Below are 19,238 nucleotides of genomic sequence, written 5' to 3' on the forward strand. Positions count from 1 at the left end.
TTCAGGGTTTAGCTTTTGTGCACCTAACTTGGCTTCTCTTGAAGATGTGATTAGAAATAGTATGTAAAGCCGTCAACCGTGGTCGTCAATGAAGATTTGATGGACAACGAGGGTTGGTAGAACCCATTCAAAACACACTGGTAGCTAAGTTTTGGTCATCATGCTACAATTCAATTTTCACAACCATTATAAACTAATCAAATTAAGCCAATAATAACTAGCTTTTACAAAAATTAAAACAAATCAAACTTGGTCTTTCCCTGTTTAAAAATAAAGTTCCACCGTAAGTTGAGGGAGATTATAGTGGAAAAGGCCTTTGAATTGACATATTTACAACTCCTAATCATAGCTATTGTAAAAGACGCTACGACCCTCACTCCGAACCTTCAAGTTACAAGTTTTCTTTAAGAAAAAAGAAAAACAATGGGGGATAAAAAGAAGTGAATTCATAAGCCCACCAACAAAGGAATTTTCATCTTTGTAAACATCATTTAATTTCAAATAATGTTGTTTCAAAAAAGAAAAAAAGAATGTAGGTTCATCTACCCTCATTGGCTAACTGTAAAGACCCTTCTCTCATCAACTTCAAGCTTATGCTGTTGAATCTTTCCCGTGAATATTGCCTGGATGCTTTTCTCCAATCTGTACCAGCCTTCATCATAGCAGCAAACTCCTCGTAACTGATGCGCCCATCCTGCAAGACAGCCATACAAGAATGGTTGTAGTTTATGTTATCGTTGATGCACACACTACTAGTTAATGATATTCACACATAACTTGATTACAAATATTGATACATGCACATAACAAAAGTAATAAAAAAGTACTCTTACAAAATGAAGGCATCTTAACTAGTGTATTGACTTTGTTCTTAGGATAAGTATTTTCCGCATAAAGACCAACTAAAAACTACAATTTTCTTGACAAAAAAAAGAACCTAAAGGCAACAACCAATACATGGCAAGGTTAATTATTAGGGGAAGGCTTGAAGGTTTAAAAGTAGGGCCTTTTAACCATGTAAGCTGGAATAAAACGTTTTGGATGAAGGATAAAGCTTTTTGTTAATTGTATCAAAACTGTTTTTCTAACCTTATCTGTGTCTACGTCATGCATAATTGCATGGATGACTTCCTCACCACCTGTGTCAACATCATCAGTTAAAGCATTTCTTAATTCTTCAATTTCTATGTAACCACTTTGGTTTTGGTCGAAGAATGAAAAGGCTTTATGCAGATGCTCGTCATTTGCCATTCTTTTAAGGTGAACCGTAACAGCAACAAACTCTCCATAGTTGAGAGCTCCATCCCCATCGACATCAGCCTGTAGCAATCAGAAATCAATTAGTTACTTCATAAAGTCCCCAAAAGAAACTAACATGTAGGACCGTTCCCCTGTCTCTTTCTCTTGTAAAAAGTTTTCTTTTCTCTTTTCCAAAATTTCTTATTTTTAGTTTGCTTCTTGAGATTTAACATGATGCAAAGTAAGACACATTATTATGCAACCCTAGGTTAAAAGTAAGAAGGCAAGTTGGCGAAGCACAAATTAATACTTACCGCTTCCATTAGTATTTGAAGATCTGGATCAGGAATATTTTGCCCCAGCTGTTGTATCCCACTTCGTAGCTCTTCTATGGTTACCTTGCCCTTGTTGCCAGCATCCATCATTTGAAAAGCCTCTTTTATGCCAGCAACTTCCTCAACTGACAAATGGTCAGCTATGACCTATGCATGAAATGGTCAAGGGTTCAAACATTGAATATATGGTTAACTTTAACACAACATACAAGTTGCTCAACATAAATTCCTTCAATAACTATGGAATCCCAATAAATAATTTCAAAACATTACCCCTAGAGCTCTTTTCTTCAGCTTGTTCATTACAGAAAATTGCTTCAACCTTGCTCTCACAGTCTCACCAAGTGGGACATTTGGGGCCTTCTTGGCATTTTGAATCCAATGATGATCTACAAGAAAAAAAAAAGGATTAACATGTCATGTAAAGCAATAAAACTTTGGAAAATATAAGATATCAAATTACTACCAAGCACTTCCTGAGCTGTTAACCGCTTCTTTGGATCAGGATTTAGCATTTTCTTCACGAGGTCCTTTGCATTATCTGACACTCTAGGCCAGGGGTCCCTCTTGAAGTCAATGACGGATCGAATAATTGCTTGGGCTACCCCTTGTTCAGTTTCTACAGTGAAATTATTTGAAAACTATGAGAAGGAAAAACTAATAAATTAAGCAAGGAAATACACAAGCAGGCGCACTCTGTTCAAGTTGATACAAATCACAGATCTTTGATAAGCAGAAGCATTCCAACTCGTGTAGAAGTTGTAAAGAATCAAAATAGAAACAGTGGACAAGAAACACAGACCTGCCCAGAAAGGTGGAACGCCACAAAGTAAAATATATAGGATAACCCCAGCACTCCAGATGTCAACCTCAGGTCCATAGTTGCGCTTCAGAACCTCTGGAGCCATGTAATATGGACTTCCCACTATCTCATTAAATTGCTCACCTGTAGAATATGGCAACCTTTAGCTACACTTGTTTTGTCATAAGGTAAAAACAGAGATGATGTAATCATGCTAAAACATGGACTTTAAGAGTGGAGAAAAAAATATTAACCAGGCAATGTTGAAAAGTAGTGCAATACCAGGTTTGAAGAACACAGACAATCCAAAATCTATTGATTTCAAAGAGGCCGTTTCCTTCTTATTTGCAAATAAGAAGTTCTCTGGTTTAAGATCCCGATGCATTACTCCGTGTTTATGACACATCTGCAACGTAAAGTGCACACAAATTAGAATCTTTCACACTAACATAACCACAGAAGAAAAGAGACATTATCATACAATCAACTATATGTATATGTATAGAAAAGTATCTTCAGTGCATAGAATATTATTGTATCCAAAGGCTCAAGATTCAAACGTAGCCAACATATTACCTAAAAGAACATATAAGCCAATAAAACATAACAAACAAGGAAAACTAAAAAATGAAGCACCAGTTATCACCTAAAAGAACATATAAGCCAATAAAACACGACAAACAAGGAAAACTAAAAATGAAGACACCATATTGTCCGCATAGTAATATTTACTTTTAACATCAAATAACAAGAAATTCAACCCAATTAGCAGGATACATAGCAACACGACTAGAGAATATCCAATAAGGGAATGGAGGACATTCAACTCACCATATGGTTCTCCATTTACATTTAAAGTTCATAATCTAACGGTGTCAGCAAAAACAAAATGTTATACGAATCACATTTACCCTAAGCAAGAATATAACAAATGACACCATTCAGCCAACACCATAAACATAAGCCATATCATCTTATGTTAGATCAAATCTAATGTAAGAACAAAATTATCAAATTTCAAAACCATACCAATTATAAAACACACAACAGAACCATAACAAAACTCAACCTGGACAACTTCAACAATCGTCCTCATTACGCCTGCAGCGGCCCGTTCTGTGTAATGACCCCGAGCAACAATGCGGTCGAACAACTCACCACCCTCGCACAACTCCATCACAATGTGAATCGCATCATCATCCTCATAAGTGTCCTTCAATGTCACAATATTTGGGTGTGGAGGCAAATGCCGCATTATCTCAACTTCCCTCCTCACATCCTCAATATCCACTGCAGTCCTCAGCTTCTTCTTCGATATTGATTTGCAAGCAAACTTTTCGTTTGAGGATGCCTCTGTGCACAGATATGTTACTCCGAATTCGCCTCGGCCAAGCTCGCGTCCCAGGTCATATTGGGTCGAAATGTCTCGACCTGTAGGGTCTTTCAAGACACACAGTTTCCCATCACCATCTTTTCCATTAATGCCACCAAAATCTGTTGCAAATGGGTTTGTCTTCTTGTTGTTTTTCTTCTGCTTGTTCTGGCCTGATGTGCCGAGAGTTACACAACAATTTCCCATGAAATCCAAGCCTCGAAAGTTTCACAATTTCTAGCCTTTCTTGAGATTTCTTGAGGACCCAATTGAGCAGAAAGGTCGATAAATCAAAATCTGAAGGGGAAATTAGAAAGAAATCAGAGAAAATTAATGACAAATCCAACATTTGAGTTCCATAACATTTCCAGCTTAAAGATTTTTAGATTTGGCAGAAACCATATTTAGAAATGTGGGATATTCATGCAAAAACAAATAAAAAAATCCATGATTCTCCAATAAATCTAAATATAAAAACACAAAACAAAACAAAAACAATCAAAAGATCAAAAAATGTAAGAGAAGAACAAAACCCACCTGTGGTTTTTTTTCGAATTTTGGGGAATTTGAAGGAGACCTAGATGAGATATGAAGGTAAATTATCACCTAAGCCTAGTTAATGCAATAAATCAAAGATTTAGGAAGGTGAAGAGGAATGTGAAATGAGAAGGTGTGAAAATGCCATGGATTTGCAAAGAAAGAAAGAGAGAGAGAGAGTCAAAGCTCTTTGACAGAGGCTTTTGTTTCTCTCTCTTAAAATCCTCTATTTTTCCTTCTCTCTTCTTTTTCTTTTTCTCTTTAAATCCAAAATTTTGATTTTTTTTGGGAGTCAACCATCAAAGCAAACCTCATCTTTTTTTTTTTCTTTTTTCTTTCCTCCCTTTTCTTTTTATTTTCTCCTCTGCCCAAAATATCCAGCTCAACCTTGCAAAGTTACAAGTCACAGACTCTTTTTTGTTTTCAATTTTGGTAGTTTTCACGCCTTGTTACCGTTGGATCAATTATCCACAATTTTCCATCAAATATTTGTTGTTTTATCCATAAATAGTTTTTTTTTTTTCTTCAGTATAATGACATAAAATGTGACAAGAGGAAAAGAATGTAAAAAGAAGTTATTTTTTATTTAAAAAGAGTTATTTTTTTCATATATAAAATAAAAGTAATTTTTGCTATTTATTGAAAGTAAAATAATTTTTAGTTTTAGTTTTAATAGTTGAGTTTTACCCAACAGTTCAACTAAAGTTGGTTGTGGATTCTAAAAACCTAAAAACCACCTCCCAAAAATATTTACTATAAAATACTACATATCTAACAAATTTTGAAATGGAACTATTATTGGAACAACAAAAATATCATTGTACACTCCTCAAAAGTTTTTTTTTTTTCTAAATATAAAAGGTTTATAGTGTATAATGAGAATTTAGAGTGCCAATAACAATTTCTTTTGAAAAAAAAAAAAGATTATGACCCCATTTTCCTTGAGCTAGTGGTGGTCAATCTATTGCTTGATAATGTTGAAAATTTATATATATGTTATTTCTTTATTAATTCAAATTAACAAAAGGGTATAAATACGTGAGAAAATTAGAGTATTAGTTCATGTACTTTGGCTCAATTAGAGCTTTGGTCTTGAACTAAAATGTTTTAGTATTGGTCTCTGACTTGTCACAGTTTGGTCTTGAAGCTAAAATGTTTTAGTATTGGTCTCTGACTTGTCACAGTATGAAGCATGGTTCTAAAAAATGTTAGGCGCTGGTTGGGTGGCGAGCTAGGGCCTAGCACCTAGACCTAGGCGGACTAGGCAAATTTAAATAATTTTTTTATATATAATATTAATATAATTAATTATTTTTTATGTACACAATATGATGGCCTATGAAAAAAAAACCATTATCCAAATTATTCATATAACACTAATATATATATATATATATATATATATAAAGGTTTTATATGAGTTTATTATACATTATATGAATATATATCCAAACTTTTAAAAAGATAAAAGCCCATGTAGTGGGTGATTTGATAATTAAAATCCATTGACCCATGCACTCCACCTCTCACATTACCCAAGGTAGAGCCCAAGTAAAGTAAAATACCCTTCCCATTAAATCTTTTCGGTTCTTCTTCTTACTTCGCCCTTTTAGAATCACAAAGTGAAATTGTAGCTCGTGCCACCATGGTTGAAATGTCAAATTGCCTCTTCTTCTCTCTCTTCCCTCATCTTCTCATAGATGGCAAAGCTACAGAAGCTCACCGAGGCTCTACTGCTACGTACGAGACTAGAAGTTGCAGATTCAGAGTTGCATCGAGTGTGGGATTTGCAACCACCTGGAGTGGTGCCTAGTGCCACCTAAACCACCTAGCGAGCGCCTAGGCGGCCAGTAAATCCTCTCCACCTTAAGTGACTGTTTTGGTTGAAATCGAGTTGGGGTTTTGCCATCTAGCGCCTAGGCCGATTTTTAGAACATTGGTGTGAAGTAAAGGCACTCTTTTGTAACGCTGTTAGAACTTTTGTCTAAAATAACAAGCTTTAAGGGGCAAGTAAGGGACATAGGTTATAAAAGTGTTAAAAGAGATGTCAAATTTTTAACATAAAATTTAAATTTGAACCTATGTGGCACTTTGACATCATTTAAAGTTTTTCTCTTTACCTGATATGTTAAATTAAACTATTATTTTATTACATTAACAATAATAAAAATATTCTAAAACAAAATTGATAATAAATTATAAAATGAATTTAATAATCAATTAAAAAAATATTTGAAGATGTTGTTTAGGTAGCAGATGTCTTCAGTCTTGATGAATTTGTTCCTACAAAGCAATTAAACACTTTTAATCAAAGACCAAAGCCACGCATCTACAAAGGTTGGGTGGAGGTTTACCAATGGATCTCCAATGCCTAAGTCAATTCTTCTGAAAAGAGAGAGTTTAGGGCTTAATTGCGTATACAAAGCTTACCATAATTTGGTGTAGAATGATGTATTTATAGAGCATACGGCCAGCCATATGTCTAGGGTTTTCCACGCCATGTATCGTCATGTAGTTAGCCAAGTTGTGTCATCCATTGGATAGAGGAGAGAATTATCCCAAATATATTATAAATGAAATAATATTGTGGGATTATCTTGTAGTATCCTTGATTGGATTTGATTGTGATTCCTTACCTAATTAAGTTGATTTTCAATAAGGAATGCTTTAAAGATAGGATTTGGTTATCAATTCCATCTTTAATTTCCTTGAATTTTCTCCTTACCATGAGCAAAGGAGCTTGGAGCAGTTGTAGTCAATAGCTCAGGTCTTCTTAGTGGTTGTACTGCTCGTGGAACTGATCTGAGCCTCGCCATTTTAATGAGGGCATTCTCATTTCTTGTGGATAAAAGTCCATGTGTCAACTCTAGGATTTTTCAAACTATTTGTTTCTCTATAAAGGCCCCCACACATGCTATGTTGTTGTAGGGATGTGCAAGAGGTGTAGAAATTTCAAGTTGAGTGGGTTAGCCAAAAATGGATCATCAACTGCATTGGATTATGAGATCTAACTTGTAGTGAAAGTCTTTTAGGAGATGGGGTCAAACTACCTATATATTATTTAACTCTACCTTAAGCGGAAGATTAAATAAAGCTAAAGAACAACTATTTTCCAAACAAGAAAGAGAGAAAACCAGAGGAAAATGTGCCCATTCCCCCAGTTTTCTTCTTTGCTTGCCTCGTGAAGACTTGATTGTCACCTTCTTTGTCGTTGTTGTCTCACCAAAAGGTAAAAAAATTGTTCTTCTCTTTCATGCTGTTGCCGCAAGGCAACTGAGGTGTAGTGTATCAGTGGGTTGCAAGGCCTGTCCAGAGTAGATGTTAGCGCCAGTACGGGCTGGGCTTACTAAGTAGGCTGCTAATATAGCTTATTAGGCTAAGTGCGTAGAGCATTAGGATGCGGCTAGGAGCCGCATACCTAAATTAATGCGACTAGAGTGGTAGAGCAGGAGTCGGTGCGGCTGAGAGGGAAATAATAGAAGGTCGACATGGCTGGAGTCTCAAAAGAGGCCCAGGGCCTTATTGGTACGTTGGCCAGTTTGCTGGACCTTCAATTGAGAAGAAATCAAAGACTTCCTCTGATGTTTTGGGAGTTCTGCGACTTCTAGAAAGTTTGTTATCAAGCTATCTCTTTCAAAGGATAAAAAATGAAGTTGTTAAGCCTATGAAATCTCACTCCGAAAAAAGCTAAAGTCTATGAGTTCCATGCTACCCCACTATCTGGGTTCGGGGATAGAATAAAGTGTATATACGTGGTTAAATCTGGATTAACTTTTGAAAGGCTTGCCATAATGAGAAGTGGGGATGTGATATAACCTGTATCTTAAAATAATATTTTTATTCCCGAAGGATGTGAAATGACCATTCCGATTAGCCTTACCTTGGCCTTAGAAAATCCTGGTTCCACACAGACCTTTCTAGGTCCCTCTTAGTATTTTTCTGATAGAGCTCAATCCAAGAAATGTGTAGGCAAAAACCGTTCGTGAAATTCAGTTGTAACAAAAGACAAATATGTGAGCAAAGTCAGAGGTAATTCGGCCATTTGGACCTTCTATAAATAGAAGGCCCCAAAATTATTGGAGACACTTACCTGTTACAGAATGGTAACCTGTGTGTTTGACCCTTTCGAGTTTTGTGACCTAGTTTTGTAGAAAATTTCTGACGATGATTCATGCTGCTTTCTGGCAAATCAATCATCGCCACCATCACCAACGGGTAACCCTCGATCCCATGAACCGAAGCCACCTAATTTTTAATAAATTAGACCATTGTTTTTTCTTGAACAGAAGTAATAACTTGGGAATTTTTTTAGGAGGCCAAAGAAGAGATCTGGAGATATTTGAAGGAGAATCTCACCATTGAATTCGGATCGTTACACCTCAAGATCAACAAATCCAACGATTGAAGTTAATTGGGAAAGTAGCTGTTAGAACCAATTTCGTGCACCACCATGGATGGTGAAAGCACGAATCCGAGTAACCTGTAATACAGCAAACAACCATGAGCAAGCCTAAGACTGGGGAAATAGTGTGCCAACCAAAGGCTATTCGATGGTCAAATTAGTAAGAAAATATGAGACTCTAATGGTGGGCAAGCTGATTACATTACCAGAGTTGAACCCTAAACAAGTGTATTTATACTAGTCAGGAAAGAGACCCTTTTAGGATAGATACCTTATTATAAGATGGGAGAATCTTAGAAGATATCTAGAAGTAGATATTGTACCCTCTTAGGAGTTGTGATTCCTTGTTGCCCACGTCAATTCCTAGGTTGTAAGAACTCCTAGACTTATAGAGGATCTGGCTGATTTCAGACCGAATCAAATCCCTGCAAAATAAGCATGGTCATTCCAGCAAAGTCGCTCAAACTTCAATTGTTGCTTTGAAACATAATGATGGTGGCACAATTGTTCCATTAATCCAGCTTCACTCAAAGCTGTTAAGTCTATAACCAGACTTCTTAGGTAACTGTATTCTGATCAACCTTACTTTGGCTCTAGAAAATCATGGTCTTATAATGGCCCTAACTATGTATCTAAAAAGCATTTGTTCCGTTTGAGGATGGATAGTTATCTAAAGACCATGCATTTCAGAATAAGCTAGACTACGTATAGTTTGGTTTTCTTTTTTTCTAATGGTAATCTGATTCTTTGTGGAGTAGTGGAGACATTTTGGATTCAGATATGCAGTCTTGAGCATCATGCCACAAAGATCGTAATGATGATGAGTATCGCGTGGGCACACTTTGCAAAGAGTGGCCATCAGCGATATCCATGGTGATATGCACACGTTGCCGATTGGAGTACCTTAGCTAACTTAGCTAAAGAATTTTTTATGTATCGGAGCTCTATTGGAATCAAATTCATCTTGGGGATTGCCTACTATAAATGCCCTTTTCGGACCTACTAAACACATGGTTGGATTTTAAAACCACCCTCGGATGATTTCTAGATCAGCCTTTCAACTATTCATTCAATGGCGTACAGCCCGGGTTTAAATGTTATAACCCACAATCTTTATGGCACACTAAACATCCGAGTTAAGGCACCATGTGTACATGCACGTAGCCTGCCAATCATAATCGTGCTTATTACGACTTGAATTTCCCAAGCTGCTAACTGAACAATACGAAATTGGCTAAAAGAGACTACTCTAACAGTGTTACTTTGAATTTTTTAGACTTGCAATCATGAGAAGTTTTCAAAGTTTATGTTTTGCCCAAGTGATTGAGGTATTCCATTCATCACCCAAAAAAGAAAGACACAAACTTTGAACATAAGATAAACAAACTTCATAATTTCTTTATTGATAAAGGAAATATGATTGTTTAACAAAGGGGTGTGATTGAGTTCGGAAATGAATGCTTATATATCTCCAGAAATGAGAATCAAATCACTGGTGTAGTTCTAGGAAAAGATGATGTAATATAAATATTACATTAGTGATCATCTTTGACGAACAATATATGGCAGGGCGTTAAAGAGATGAGTTCTCCATGGACTTATCTTCACGCAGACGGCAAAATTCCGATTGAGTCTGGAACGGACGACCTACATATCCCGGAAAAAGAATCAAACCGCGTGTAGTTCAGATATGTGTGTCTATGGTAGTACAACTTAAGCTGGGTAATGTTCGACTCTTTTGTGATTGGAGTTCCATCCATGCGATGCAGGTTGTAAGTTATTTTGCTTTATACTCCGACGATTTTATATTTTCCTTCTCAGTTTGCTCCGAGCTTGCCTTCTCTTGGTATCTTTGTGTTTTCAAAGACTTTTCTTAGGACCAGGTCCTAATAAGCTTTGAATTTTAATGCCTTTATTATAATACGATCAGATTTGTTGTTATTAGGCAGCAAGTCGGACCTAAGCGTATTCTCGTTGTTCTTCTGCGAAGTCGAGGTTTGACTTGAGGATTATTGGTCATCCATTATTTGATATACATATTCGGTATTGTGGTGACTTGGACTAAGATGACGGCTTTTTCTTCGTAAGCTATGGAAAATGGTGTTTTCGAACTATTGTATGGTATGCCATAAGACCCCGGGCAGCTCTTTTGTCTATTTACTTTTCTTTTCGATTCTTTTCTTTAAACATTGGAAGATGGTCTTGTTTAAAGCTTCACCCTGCCCATTACCTAGTGTTATCTTAGAGTGGAAGTGAGATAACGGATCCTAAGTTCTTTATACCAATTTGTGACTTCTTAACTAGTAAACTACAACCCATTGTTTGTGAGTATGGTATGGGGAACTTTAAATCGGCAGATGATATTTTTCTAGACAAAAGGTTTGACAGTCACACTTGTGATTCTCGGCAGAGGTTCCGCCTTGATCCACTTCAAGAAGTAATATGATGCCACTATCATATATTCCCTATTTCCTTGTGCTTTTTTTAGTAGCCCAATCAAATTGATGCCCTATTGCATGAAAGTCCATGATCCTATTAGAGTGTTAAGTTTTTATGCATGTTGATGGTTCATGGGGGCGTATCTTTGACATTTATCATAATTTTAGGCGTAACCTATAGCATCTTGCCTCATGGTAGGCCAATAGTATCACGCAACCAATACCCACTTCTGTGCTAGCAATCTTCTTCTAGCATAGTTGTCACATATTCCAGAATAGATGTCATTTATGATTGCAAGCCTGCCTCTAGAATAGGAACGTTGATAAAGTTTTTTGCGGATTATTGTTTATCTCGAAGCCTTTTAAACCAGTTTCTTGGCCAAGTGGTGATTGTCAGGTAGCTTTATGTCTATGATATAGTTGATGATTTCATCTATTCAGTTCTCTCAGTCATCGATGGTTGCAATTACTTCTAGCTTCAGTTCGCGGATGCTTGGGACATTAAGGTATTGAAAGGGATTGTGCGCAGAAGGGAGTAGTCGACGATCAAGGCTATGTTTTCTAGAGTGTCAGCGTGGCCATTTTCTCCTCTTAGGATTTGCTGGATTTCATACAATTCGAATTTTTTGAGCAGTAATTTAATTGTGTTCAAGTAAATCCCCATCACAGGGTGATGTGTAGCAAGTCTCCCGTGACTTGGTTAACTATAAGCATCGAATCGCAATGGATTAATAATTCTTTCACCTGCAGTTCTACTGCCACCCTGAGTCCTGCTGGGAGCGCCTTGTATTCTGTTTTGTTATTTCTTGCCTTAAACCTAGACATGTGTATTTATACCAGTCAGGAGAGAGACCTTTTCATGGTAGAATCCTTGTTCTACGCTGTAAAAATCCTAAAGGATATATAAAAGTTGATATTGCACCCTCTTAGGAGTTGTGATTACTTGCGATGCATGCTAATTTATAGATTGTATGAACTCCAAGACTATATAGGATCTAGCTGATTTCATATCAGATCAGATCCCGTGTCCTGAAGAACAAGGATGGTCATTCTAGTGAAGTCACTCGAAATTCGTCTACCACTCCGGAAGAAGATGATGGTGGCATCAATACTCTGTTAACCAGCACCGCATAGAGCTATTGAGTCCATAACTGGACTTATAAGGTAACTATGTTACGATTAGCTTACTCCGGCCCTGGAAAATCATGGTCCCACAATAATGGACAAAGTCTCATTCTCTGTGAACATGCAACAGAGATGCCATGCATCATTGCCATACTGATGGAACGATTTGCAAGGTAATGCGCCTAAATACAAAACAACTCGAGTGCATCGTAGCATTCAAAAAGTTCACAAGGTTTGAAGCCAAGATGCCATGCATCAAAAGAACTAAAACGGTACACATTTTGACTTACTCTAAAAGGCATGGCATATATAGTTAAGGGCAATTGTGGGATCATGATTTTTCAAGTTTGGAGTAAGGTGAGTCGAAATACGCATACCTCAAAGTCTAGTCATGGACTCGACAACCTTTGTTGCAAAGCTGAGTAAACGGAACAACGATGCCACTACCATCCTGTTCCAAAATCAGTGGGTGAAGTCCAAGGACTTCGTTGAGATTGACCATGCTTGTTCTACAAAATACGAAAACCTAATCCAGCAATGAATTAGTATGTTTTCTATAATCTTGGAGTCCTTATAGTTTAAAGATTGGCATGCGTCGTAAGTAATCACATTCCTAAGAGGATTCAATATCTATCCTTAGTTATCCTCTGACATTCTCCCACTTTAATAAGGATTCTACTATCCTAAAAGATCTCCTCCTTGACTGGTATATATACACCATTCTAGGGTTCATCTCTAGTACGACATACTTATTCTCTGGCCCACTACTTGAGTCTTATTTTGCTTACTAACTTGACTGTTGAAAAGCCTTTGACTGACACTCCCAGCCTTTGGCTTGCTCACTTTTGTTTGCTCTTTTATATGTTACTTGGATTTGTGCGTCTCCACCTCTTACGACGGTGCACAAATGTAGTTCCTACACTTTTGCTTTGTTGTACCATTTTTGTTAATACAACGTTTCTCGAAAAACCTTTGATCAGAAAATTCTTTTTCCTTCAAGCATGATTGATGAATAAATTGAATATCAAATCATATGCTTAACACACAAATCATACATGCTATTTTATACAGACATAAAAATAACTTGGACTGCAAGTAAAACTCAAGAAACTGGATTGAAGTCGTGGTCTACCAGTAAACAATCAATATAACATTCAATAACATATGTCTATAACAGCAGCATATATGTTATAACGAAGAAAAATGAATTATGATATCACAATAGATCATTCACCACAGCATTCGAAAACGATTTATAACAATATTAATCTGTTATTACACATAAATTGATGAACAGCAGCAGCATAAAATAGGATCAAGATTCGATAACTTAGCTTTGCATGCATATATTCACATAACTGGAAGAATTGACGCGTATGAAACATGCAGATTTTAATCGTGGTATCCTTTACAGGTCTTGATCACACAAAACTATGCTATGATACCAACTGTCAACTTTATCAGTTCATGTAATTACACATAAGCTTTACATACCTGGAGAGGACGACATTGTAAATTTCTCGATGATCAAACATGAGGACGAAGTAGATTGAAGCACGTCTAAAAATCAGTATCAACATGGTACTCACAATATATGTAGAATTGTAGAGCATGTTTTAGTGCCATGGTCATTGAGTCCTTTTCTTCTTTAAGTAATACTAATAAGTAATTATTGTTGCACATTCATACTATTAACATTATTACAAGCACATACTAATTCTTCCCCCTTCTATTTGTGAACATATTCTCATACAAATTCAAACCAGAACCTGTTTATAAGCTTAGCTGAAAGACGATTGAGCGCTTCCATCTTGAACAGAAATTTCTGGTGGCGGCTCAAAACTGGTCCTTTAGGATTTCTCTTTGAACAACCGTGGATGGAGCTGCCTCAAGTCCATCTATAGATGGTTTTATAACAGTGTAAAATAACACATTATAGAAAACGGTAAAAGCAAAGACTGCAGCAGCCGTGATTGCAAAAAACGATCCTGAAAATTCCTCAACATGTTCATCTTTTGTTCGGTCTCTTGAAAAAGTCACATCCGGTGCTGCAACCAGTGAAAATAATTTCTAGTCAATGACCATGCCATGCCGTAACATCCACATTCCATCATTTTGTTTCATTTCTATTTCCTAATTTAACTCCCTATGAAATTGAAAATGCTATCAGACATAATTGCTTCACAGAATAGCAAGATCATATGAAAGACCGTAGCTTTGCAGTTTCGATAAAATAAAACTCCCTTAAAATTGTAATCTCACAATGCGATTAGGACAACTTAATGCAAAACATAAGATTGGTGGAAGTAAATCATCGTCTTTCTTTTTTTGGTTGATGGAAAAATTCACTAAAAACGCAGTGGCAAAAGCCAAACTGAAACAAACAAGGGAGACAGAGAAATTGTTATCGGTACACAGCGGGAACATGAGTCCTACAGAACACGATAACAATCACTATCACTACCTTGGCCATCCAGACATCCAAAAAAAAGGAAACCAAATCATGGTCTAGAACAGAAAAGTAAACACACACCATTTGCAGCCGAAGTGTTTGTGATTGTCACACAGAGAGAGAGAGAGAGAGAGAGTACCCTTTTCCTTTGGAGGGCGGAATTTAGTTTGGGAGCTGGATTGAAGTTGCTGGTCAAGATTTTTAAGGGCTTCTCTGGCCTTATCTGGGTCTACCTCAAATTGCTGTGACTCGTTCTCTACTGCATAAACAATACAGGAAGATGATGAAGAAGAAGAATTACGAAGTGGGTTTGTGTTCTTCTTCCTGCAAACGCCGTCGCCAGAATCTAGCAATTCAGAAATGCGTGTTTTAAGCTTATAACTTGTGAGAGAAAATGGTTGCAGCGATAATGGTGGTTTACTGTGAAGTGAAGGAGAATACAGAGGAAGCATTGATTTGAAGGAGATAAATGGAACCACAGCCACACTACCACAGCCACACTTCACAACTCGGTAAGAGGTTCGATAAAACCCAACAACGGTTAACGGTACGTTTGGCTCGGATGTATCACTTACGTTATTTATCCAACAGGATCCTCTCTGGATCCCTTTGGTGAGGATCCTAGAAATTTGTAAATCTTATCCGTTTATTGTAAATCAGTTTTTGTCAAATACTATTTGTGTTTAATTTTAAATAAAAATATTTAAAATAATTTCTGATATCACGATATATGATGAACGGATAAGATTAACGGATCTCCGGAATTCTCACAAAAGAATCCGGAATAACATCAACTAACTGACACGACACGGTTTCTGTTATATATATGGTCCAAACTAAACCGAGCAAAAAAAATCAAGTTGACCAAAATCAGTTAAACTCGAACCGATCTGTATACACCGTCCTCTTTTCGGTTTTGGAACATAGAAATCGATACGGGCCAAACTAGAACAAACCACTCCAACCTCTTAATGTTAACGATAGCCTATATGGATAACGAGTCGCGTAGCCAAGATTTTTAAATAATAGGGTTTTAATATCAACAAAAAAAAAATTATTGGGCTATTTCGTCAATCACCTAGCTAGTAGGCATCTGTCAATTCCTGTCAACATAAGTCAAAAGTCTATGCCAACATATGTCGGCAACTGTTATTATTTGTAGAGGCCTGTCAATGGTGGATGCAGAATATTGTGGAGTAATTGAAGACTGTCAAGGATTTTCAACTAAAGTATTTCATCGAGCACATGATGCATACAATAGAGTAGCACACAAAAAACAAAGAAAAAGAAGACAAATATTATAGAAGAAAATAGAAGTAGCAGAATGAGGTAGGGATCACATACAATAAACAAACAAATATACATAGAGTTGTTGAAGTTGTTGGGGTCAATGATAACCAATGGCCCTAAATAAAAGTGAAATGTACACTATGGTGAAAATTTAGAGACTGATTCTACACTTTACTCCAAAGAGTAAATTTTAAAATTAGTCCTTGTGGAACCTAGCTATATATATGTATGCCCATGTAAGTAAGTTGACGAAAGATAACAGAAGGGATCAATGCTCCACATTTTGTAATTCAAGGATCATAATTAACGAATTGTTAATTCAATAATGACAATTTCTGGACTAGGTTGAAAGTTCAATGATCAATTTTACATATTTTATGGAAATTCAAATTTCAAGTGATACTTTCATACTTGTTTTATTGTTTTGAAAAATAATGAACATGTTAATTTTTTTGGGTTTTAAAAATAAAAAAAAAGTGGTATCTTTTGATTTGATCAAATTAAAATGTAAAAAAGTGGTATCTTTTGATTTGATCAAATTAAAATGTGAGTATATAGTGTACTCACTAGTGAGTATCCAAGTATCGTCCAAGAATAATATATCTACAGCTAGTCATAATACGTACTAATTAGTTAAAATAAGTGCAAACATACTTTATCCTTTTTTGTTAACAAATAGGATTCTTTTAGTATATTTAGTAGCATAGAGCGTAGATTTTCGTACAAAAATTATGGTAATAAGGCATCAATCCAAATTTTCTATGAAATGAGGTCCAATGTTCGATTCACGCTACTAGGTACACATTGCTTACCATGAACTAATTCTTGGATACACATTTGCATCGAACCAAGAATTTGCAGTTAGGATTTCAATCAATACATATTGTTATCATGGATCTGGGTTTAATGTCAATGTCATGCAAAATAAAATCAGCACAAAAATTGGATTTGAATAATATGAAGGGAAGCAAGAGAGTCTCAGGCAAAAGATTGTTGATACATTGTAGGGTTTCATTCATTGTGATCTGCAAATCCACGAACTAATATGCCAAAAACAGCATAAAAGTAAAAGGAAAAGAAAATCCTGCAAGTAATTATTTCACAGCATTTTCGAGATTAGTGAGAGGAATTAGAGAGGGGTTTTGCCAAGCATGTTGGTGTTTCCTCTCCAGGCATTATGACAGCAACACTTGGCTCTGCAGAGTCTTCTCCTGCTCTTTCTCTTGCATAACTACTGCTTCTTGAGTTGGACCAAGTTTTCTGACAGGCGCAGGTTAAAATCAGCAGTTCCAACCCAACAAGTCCCATGACCAGGGCAGCACCGACGCTCGCCATGGCCTGTCCGAAGTGACCGTTCGACGTGGTGGCGGGGTAAAATGTTGCACGGAATATGGCTCTATCACACTCTCTATCTAGCTTATTTGATTGGATGAGAACAAATGGATTATGTTTGATTATTCATCTATAAAGTTACAAATATGTACTTGGTTTAAGTTGAACGAAGAGTGGTTGCATTATTAGGGCTATTGCTAGCAAGGTTTCTACTTTCATATATTATCCAAAATGTATGAATATGCATCAGTTAGCTAGGAATATAGTGTCACCATGTGTTAGGTTAGTGCTATTATACTGCTGCTGCATTTGGAAGTTTTTACTCAAGCACGTATATGAGAAAATAGCTAAGAGTTAATTTGTCATTAATTATGTAGGAAAAATATCCAAATCTACCTTAGGGTTGATGGAAAAAAGATAGATACAACTGGCAGATACAAAGATGATAAAGCTACGGTTGTAAAACATTCTGAAATCACAATAACAAGACTTAGGATTATAGATTTAATAAGGAGTGACTTTGGAGTAATGATAATTTTAAATTAAACTTTGATATTTGTAGTTCTTTTATATAATGAGATTTTAAATAAAATTCATGATTTGTGAGATTGAAAATATTAAAAAAATAAACTATACTTATATAAAAAAGTATAATTTATCTTATTAACATGATTTGTCATTAAGATAAATTATATTTAAATAAAACTCATGATTTTTTGACACACCCCGACCCGGAATGTCTACTAAGACTCCGAATCGAGCCGTGCTAGCCGACACCTAGAAGGTGACGAAGCCATAAAGTGTGATGATGTAGAAAAATGTGAATGAATTTAAACCTAAAAGTGCCTAAATACCAGAGTGCGCTGGTGAGCGGGAATGAACCCACTTCACACGTGACGTTAGAGCATAAGTAAGTACAGTAGAGTGGATAAGGATTGTACCCTCAAAAGTAGCCACCTATCCTAATATTTGCCCAGAATCCTTGTCGCTACGAACTTTTAGCAATTAAAACTTGGAACGGTGCAAAATAGAAAGTGTGAGTGGGCAAAAACAAATCTTTTCAAAAAACATTTCAATTATCAAAGGTAGTAACCCCTCGTCGTAAAACCTGTATAATTTTCCAGAAAATAGCATGCATATATATATATCTCAAAACCATATTCAAAATAGCAAATCCACAAAGAATAAGTAAACCAGGTGGAATAAATCAATATGAAATGGTATGCAAGCCAGAGTCACATAACGTGACCTGTACGGCTGAGTCTATAGCTCATCAACTAGTTCTCTGCACACGAGTCGGAACCACCTAATGTGGTCTGTACGACAGGCTGGGTGTAAATAAATAAGCTCAAGTGCTACGATCACGTGAAGGTTGTGCGAAGTATCGCAAGTCACCTACGAGTCGGAACCACCTAATGTGGTATGTACAACAGGCTGACACCTACCTTGGATCCAAGGTGAGCGTGTGGTGCAGAAGGTGAACGATCACGTGAAGGCTAGACCATGTCCTCGGGCGGAGCACTAACACCGGGGTGCAGGACAATGAGTTATAAATACATCTCAACACAATCATTCTCACTAACATCACTACCATCAATATATACTCACTTGATATATATAACCATACTAATGCATAATCAAGCATAGAGAGCATTTGACATGGCATTTCAAAATATAAAACCTTTTAAATAAGTTTTCTAGGAAAAAGACAAGTATATATATATATATATATATATATACACTGAAAATCAAAGGCCCACTCACCTGGAGTTCACGCTACAACTCCCTAGCACACACATAGAGGTGTCACGAATGATCGGCGCCTAGAACAATTATCAAATCACATCTCAGAATTCTTATCGATAGAATACATAATTTACATAAAACACATCCCTACGTAGTTCGATCCGGAAG

At 36.4% G+C, this 19,238-nt stretch overlaps 2 protein-coding genes across 2 annotated transcripts; both read right to left on the minus strand.

Moving 5' to 3' along the window:
* Positions 1–233: 233 nt before the first annotated feature.
* Positions 234–4,562, minus strand: LOC103407568 (calcium-dependent protein kinase 8-like). Its single transcript, XM_008346475.4, has 9 exons — positions 4,286–4,562; positions 3,446–4,045; positions 2,659–2,782; positions 2,377–2,520; positions 2,041–2,193; positions 1,848–1,963; positions 1,554–1,721; positions 1,090–1,320; positions 234–694 (listed from the first exon to the last, which is right to left on the minus strand). The coding sequence occupies exons 2-9, from the start codon at positions 3,953–3,955 to the stop codon at positions 539–541; spliced, it is 1,602 nt and encodes a 533-aa protein (XP_008344697.2). The 5' UTR covers positions 3,956–4,045; positions 4,286–4,562; the 3' UTR covers positions 234–538.
* A 9,281-nt stretch (positions 4,563–13,843) lies between these two features.
* Positions 13,844–15,240, minus strand: LOC114819600 (uncharacterized). The gene is made up of 2 exons (XM_029088811.2): positions 14,842–15,240; positions 13,844–14,298 (listed from the first exon to the last, which is right to left on the minus strand). The coding sequence occupies exons 1-2, from the start codon at positions 15,152–15,154 to the stop codon at positions 14,087–14,089; spliced, it is 525 nt and encodes a 174-aa protein (XP_028944644.1). The 5' UTR covers positions 15,155–15,240; the 3' UTR covers positions 13,844–14,086.
* Between the last annotated feature and the right edge of the window lie 3,998 nt (positions 15,241–19,238).

The sequence above is a fragment of the Malus domestica genome, chromosome 11 (genome assembly GCF_042453785.1).
Source record: "Malus domestica chromosome 11, GDT2T_hap1".
NCBI classification, from domain to species: domain Eukaryota; kingdom Viridiplantae; phylum Streptophyta; class Magnoliopsida; order Rosales; family Rosaceae; genus Malus; species Malus domestica.